The sequence below is a fragment of the Hypanus sabinus genome, chromosome 2, assembly GCF_030144855.1.
Source record: "Hypanus sabinus isolate sHypSab1 chromosome 2, sHypSab1.hap1, whole genome shotgun sequence".
Lineage (NCBI taxonomy): Eukaryota > Metazoa > Chordata > Chondrichthyes > Myliobatiformes > Dasyatidae > Hypanus > Hypanus sabinus.
This window is the reverse complement of record NC_082707.1, coordinates 210,067,987-210,074,395: the sequence shown is the minus strand read 5'-3', so window position 1 is coordinate 210,074,395 and position 6,409 is coordinate 210,067,987. Positions and strand designations below refer to the sequence as shown.

At 49.9% G+C, this 6,409-nt stretch overlaps 1 protein-coding gene across 1 annotated transcript; it reads right to left on the bottom strand.

Moving 5' to 3' along the window:
* Window positions 1-243: 243 nt before the first annotated feature.
* Window positions 244-2,457, bottom strand: LOC132390256 (protein c-Fos-like). The gene is made up of 4 exons (XM_059962867.1): window positions 1,973-2,457; window positions 1,427-1,612; window positions 1,154-1,261; window positions 244-885 (listed from the first exon to the last, which is right to left on the bottom strand). Exons 1-4 carry the CDS (start codon window positions 2,102-2,104, stop codon window positions 481-483), a joined length of 831 nt encoding a protein of 276 aa, XP_059818850.1. The 5' UTR covers window positions 2,105-2,457; the 3' UTR covers window positions 244-480.
* Window positions 2,458-6,409: the final 3,952 nt, after the last annotated feature.

The following is a 6,409-nucleotide window of genomic DNA, read 5'->3' as shown; positions in this document are numbered from 1 at the left end:
GAGATCATTGCTGATCAGTAGTAGCGGGCGTAAGACACAGGTGCAACGTACAAGCGCCCCTGCCCATCATACCCCGCCTAAAGGGCAGCCTACGCATCGGTAGAACTCAATAAGATGACAGGCAACACGGGGAGTCTGTACGCTCTCCCCGTGACCACGCCGACTCCTCTCCCCCCCCCCACCGAATATGTTAGTGTTAAATCATCCTGTATCACGCAGTCTCTCTAAACACGTAAACAATCATAGTTTATGGGTTAACTTTTATTGATGCACAAATTAAATAGAAAAAATAAACATCTCTAGAAATAAATTAAATCAAACCGTTTTCATGGAAAACTGATATTGGAAACACGACAGATGAAAAGCCGCGAAATAAATAATTGATAATTTATACAATTTACAACTGTACAGGTGCTGCCGACCTGGGACACCCTCCAACAGCCATGCGGACTCCGCCGGTTCTTCTGCTCCAGCTGCCCACTACAAGGCCAGCAGCGTGGGCGAGTTCAGGGGCCCAGCTGGGTGATCGGAACTAGAGAAGCTGAAGGCGAACGTGGGGGGCAAGGCCCCTGGAGTGGTGATAGGTACGGGGGTGCAAAGGGGCTCGCAGTCGGCGGCCAGTGACGGGTATAGCGGCTCCCAATCGGCCAGGCTGATCAAATCGAGGTCAGGGACAGAGCGGCCCGTGTCAGCGACGCCTCCTTCCGAGAGGGAGTCCCCGTCAGTCGGCTGTGCCGGGGACCCCGCTTCCTGGGCCTCCCGCCCAGCTACCTTGCAGAGCGGCCGGTGTGCAGCCAGCGAAAACTCGAGCCGCTCCTTCTCCTTCAGCAGCGCGGCCACCTCGGCTTCCAACAGTGACTTCTCGCTTTCCAAGCGCTCGGTTTCCTGCAGGGGGAGGAGGAACAGACAGGGGTCAGAGAGGGGCAACGCCGTCCCAGCACAAACATTTACCATACCCCCATCAAACAGGGCGGACCCTGAACCCCACCCCCCACCCACGGATTCTTAACATTTCCTGCCATCCACCCTCTCCCTCACCGTGAACCTGCACCCCGGTGTGATAATAAACTGATCTACTCCTTTACCAGCGTCCCACTCCGGCTCGCTAGCACCACCCTCTCCCGGTACCACCGCACGTCTGCCTCACACTCACCGCCTGCAGCGAGTCGGTCAGCTCCCGCCGTCGGTTGCGACATTTGGCCGCCGCCAGTTTGTTCCGTTCACGTCGCAGCCGCCGTTTCTCCTCGTCCTCGGGACTGAGCTGTGAAGAGGAAAGGCAGGTGAGAGTCTGCCAAGCCGAGGCGAACCGAGCACGCAAACCAGAACGTTCCACGCCCTCTCCCCACCCACACAACCGACTGCCCGACCCGGTCTCACCCCTCCCGAATCGCAGTTCCAACCCCTCCTGAACTGCAGCCCAGCTCACCTGCTCAGTCCTGCCCTTGCGGGCCGAAGCTTTGCCGAGGCCTGTCCTAGCATAGGCATTGCTGTAAGGGTGCGGGCGTCCCGGAGACGGGGCGATGGACTGCAGGCTGGGCTGCACCATCCACTGCAGTTCCCGGTTGCTGCTAACTGCCGTCACTGTAGGCACGAACGGATCGCCGCAGAAGTCCTGGCGGAGAAAGGAAGGTCAGTTTAGAGAGGTCTAATTCGTCCGCACCTCCCCTCCCGCTGTTTACGAGACGATACTTTGTGAATGGAGCGCGTATGACGGCGCGGGGTCCGGGCTATTAATAATCCGCGAGAGCGTCACTGGCTCATCTACGTCACTGCTGACGCAGGAGGCTCGTCTGGAGTCTCCATGAATGGAGCAGATTTATCAATGAAGTCAGTTACAACCCGCAGGGGATGGGAGTAGGGGGTTGAGTATATGGATACGATCGGTCGCAGCTCCCCGTGCCCGAGAAGCGACGATTGGTGGCGGTGAACCGAACATATATGGTCGATGGGCGAGTCCAGAGTTGTTGCTTACCTGAGCGCTGTTGGCAGGGCTGCCGAGGCTGGAGAAAGAGTCGGCGGGCGAAAAGTACTGAGAGTCTCCCATCGAGGGCGAGTTGCTGCAGCGAGAAGATGAGTCGTACTCGGCGGGGAAGCCCTGGAACATATTGCGGTTGCGGGTCCGGTGGGTGTGCGCCTGTATCCTGTTCTGTGTGTCCGGAGCTCCGCTCTTCCTGGTTCTCCCAAGTTGGGTCTGAGTCTGTGGCGGTGCGCCGCATCTTTTATAGAGAGGGCTGTTCCATTCCGCGAACGGCGGCGGGGGGAGCAGAATCAGCCGTCAGGCCAGCAGCTCAACTACTACCGGCTCAGATAAACAGAGAAGCCACAGCAGCCTTAGAAGATTTACTAAACAACTGGAACCTGATATTAGGAGGCAGAGGTTCACTCATTCCAGCAGCCAGGATTCAGACAGAATCGGCTGGGCCTCCACTGCAGCAATGGAAGAGCCCACCGGAGACCCGATGACGTAGATGTCCTTATATGGAATAAATCCGAACCGCATAAAACCCGCCCCCTAGCAGCAGACTAGGTTAAACAAATAAACAAGCCGGGTTATATAAATAACAAAGCAACACGCACAAAATGCTGAGGAAACAGCCGCGGCATGCCGAGGCCAGGCTAAATAAACAAACACTTCGGGTACAAGAAACAGATCCGGGTCTAGGGTATTCACCAGGATACTGACCCCAATAGATTAGAATCAGCTTTATTATTATTAACATGTGACGTGAAATTGTTTTTTAGCAGCAGTACGGACATAAAAATTACTCTAAGTTAAAAAATAAATGAACACAGGCCCTTCAGCCCAGCTGATCCATGGCACCACACCATCCTCCTTGATAGACAAATTCGCCCACCCTTCAAACCTCTCCCCTCGATGTACCTACCCAAATGCCATCAAATGTACTTCACTCTGTCTCGACTAATTCCTCTGGCAGCTCATTCCAGGTAGTCATATCTTCTGTGTAAAAATAGTTACATCTCCGGTCTCTTTCAAATCTGATTCTATATCTGTGTCCATTATTTTAGGACCCTTCCCTGTACTTGGGAAAAGACTATGACAATCAACACCCCTCATGATTTTGTAAACGTCTGTGAGGCCACTGCTCATTTTCCTGGACTGAAGTTCCAGCGTGGCCAACCTCTCCCACTAACTCTGGCCCTCTAGTCCAGGCAGTGCCTGCATCCAGCTTTAATAGGGTGGCCAAAACTATACCCAATAGTCCACAAAGACAAATTGTTCAAAAGGAGAATAACGAGCTGGTGTTCATGGACCATTCAGAAATCTGATGGTGGAGGGGAAGAAGCTGTTCCTGAAATGTTGAGTGTGGGTCTTCAGGCTCCTGTACCTCCTTCCTGATGGTAGGGATGTTCCAGATTCCTGTCCCCCTTCCTGACTGTAGCAGTGAGGAGGGGATGTTCCAGTTAACACATGCTGGATGCCTCTTCGATGGTGGAGGGAGCTGGCCGAATCTATCACTCTCTGCTGCCTCTTGCAGACCTGTGCACTGGAGCCTCCATGACAAGACAGCTGGATCGTTCTCCACTGCGTGCCCGTAAACATTTCTCAGTGTCTTGTTGAAATAGCAAAGCTCAAATTTGTAATGAAGTAAAGCCACTGGTGGGCCTTCCATGCCAGGAACTGACCCCAGGCACTGATCCCTGGGATAAAGAATCCTCAGTCTGACCCCTGGGGCAGGGGATTCCCCAGGCAATGATCCCTGGGTTACAGGATTCCTTGGATATGGACCCCAGGCACTGACCAGGGCATTCCACAGGCACAGACCCTAATGAGATTCTCTGAAATGATGATCCAACTGCGAAGGTTCCTCTGGAAGTGGAAGGTGGTACTCTCAAACAGCCCTCTTGTGCCCTCTCTGAGTCTAGGTTCATTTGTCATCAGTGATTGTTGTGTAAGGTGACCTTTCTGGTACTAACCGTTGCCTTTGCAACTGGGATCTGTCCCAAGATTCTTACACAACAGTTATGAAACAAGCCTGACAAGGGATAATTGCATTAGCTGCTCTGGTTGTCAAGGAGGGTCTCCGCCCAGACCCACTTTGCCAAGAGCAGAGAACTGTACAGAAGCAGAGAGCATTTCCTATCTGCAACCACACCCACTTTACAAGTCTGACTTTGCTGGCTACCCACGAACTGTTTCACTGAGTGAACGCCGGCCCTCCCATTGTCTCGCCATTGGCTGAACACACCCACTGAGCAAACACTAATAAAGGATTTTGTAATAAAAAAAGGGGACTGAAGGATCGATTAAACACACTATAGTGTGTGGTGGAGAGGATATTGACTGGTTGCATCACAGCCTGGTGTGGAAACAAAGCTTACAAAAGGAGTGGATACGGCCCGGTTTATCAGGGGTAGAGCCGCCACGCCATTGATGACATGTACACGGGGCGAGCGCTGTTAAAGGAAAGCAGCATCCATCACCATCCCAGTTATGCAAACAGGAAGGAGGTGCAGGAGCCTTAGGTTCAGGAAAAGTTATTACCTCTTAAACATCAGGCTCTTGAATCGGGGGGGATAACTTTGTTTGCCCCATCATTGAACTGTTCCCACACCTATGCACTCACTTTCTTCGTCTAATTTTCTCAATTTTTATTTCATTTTTTTGTATTTTCACAGTTTGGTGTCTTTTGCATATTAGCTGTTTGGGTGCGGTCTTTAATTGACTCTTGTGTCTCTTGTTTTTTCTGTGAATGCCTGCCAGAAGGTGAATCTCAGGGTTGTATGTGATGACATGTGTGCACGTTCATTATAAATTTACTTTGATCTTTGAGCTCCTACTGAACAGACATGCCCATCGAACATGCATTCTCACCACATTGCTTTAAAACTTGCAGGTTGAGTCCGTGGTGAAGAAGACAAATGCAATGTTCACATTCCATTCAAGAGGACGAGAATATAAAAGCAAGGATGTACTGTTGAGACTTTATAAAGCACTGGTGAGGCCTCACTTGGAGTATTGTGAGCAGGTTTGGGCCCCTTAGGATATGCTGAACTTGGAGACGGTTCAAAGGAGGTTCACAAAAATGTCGCTAGGATTGAATCGCTTGTTATATGAGGAGTGTCTGATGGCTCTGGGCCTGTATTCACTGGAATTCAGAACAATAAGATGTAATCTCATTGAAACCTGTCGAATGGTGAAAGGCCTTGATAGAGTGGATGTGGAGAGGATGTTTCCTATGGTGGGAGAGTCTAAAACCAGAGGACACAGCATCCTTCTAGAACAGAGATGAGGAGGAATTTCTTTAGTCAGAGTGTGGTGACTCTGTGGAATTATTTGCCACAGCAGGCTGTGGAGGCCAAATCTTTATGCACATTTAAAGCAGAGGCTGATAGATTTTTGATTGGTCAGTGCATGAAGGGATTTGGGCAAAAAGCAGGAGATTGGAACTGAGAGGAATAGTGGAGATGAAACGGCAGGTGCAGCAGACTCAACGGGCCAAGTGGCCTAATTCTGCTCCTATATCTTGTGGTCTTAACAAGTGTGTAAGCTGCTAATGAGGATTTTTCCACCTATGGCCATCAACTCCACCAGCCAAGCCCGGCTGCACCAGGAGGAGGGTTGGGCATGGGGCTAGCATCTCCATCCCATAAAAACCAGCGCTGCAGAAACTCCAAAGACCTCATCCCTGGGAGAGGAAGGGTCAATGCCCCAGTGGTAGTGATGGGCTTAAGAATAAAAAGAAGAAGCTACAATCATCAAGCTCCTGAACCAGCATGGATAACTTCATTCGCCACAGTGCTGACCTGACGTGACAATCTGTGGACTCAAAAACTCTACAACTTAGTATTATTTATTTGTTTATTTGCACAATTATTCTTCTTCACATTCTTCACAATTATTCTTCGTCAGTCTTTGTCTATGTGTAGATTTTCATAAATTCTATTGCATTTATTTTCCTGTGAATGCCTGCAAGAAAATGAATCTTGGGGTAGTAGATGCTGATATGTATGTACTTTAATAATAAATTTATTTAGACTTGAACTTGGAAGTACACATATACTCACTCTCATTCCTATAGAACTTAAGTCTTTAAGATATAGTAACAGAATTAGGCCACTTGGCTCATTGACTCTACTCCACCATTCCTTTATGACTGATTTATTATCCCTCTCCACTCCATTCTCCTGCCTTCTCCCCAAAACCCTTGATGCCCTGACTGATCAACAACTTATTGGTCTCCACAGTCATCCATGCCAATGAATTCCACATATTCATCACTCTCAGGCTCAAGAAATTCCTCCTCATCTCTGTTCTAAGTGAACATTCCTGATTTCTGAGGCTGTGCCCCCTGGTCCTAGACCGCTCCACAATCGTTGTGTGCACCGAGAGGGAAGTGGGGAATTGAGCACATTTTCCAAATGAGCAAATGTTGATACTGTATTTTCG

What these genes read in the sequence shown, in the direction of transcription:
- LOC132390256 (XM_059962867.1), bottom strand. Translation starts at nt 2,104, where the DNA reads ATGTTCCAGGGCTTCCCCGCCGAGTACGACTCATCTTCTCGCTGCAGC. An exon ending in GCAAGGGCAGGACTGAGCAG is followed by an intron (nt 1,262 to 1,426) that starts GTGAGCTGGGCT and finishes TCCTCTTCACAG; the next exon opens with CTCAGTCCCGAGGACGAGGA. An exon ending in TGACCGACTCGCTGCAGGCG is followed by an intron (nt 886 to 1,153) that starts GTGAGTGTGAGG and finishes CTCCCCCTGCAG; the next exon opens with GAAACCGAGCGCTTGGAAAG.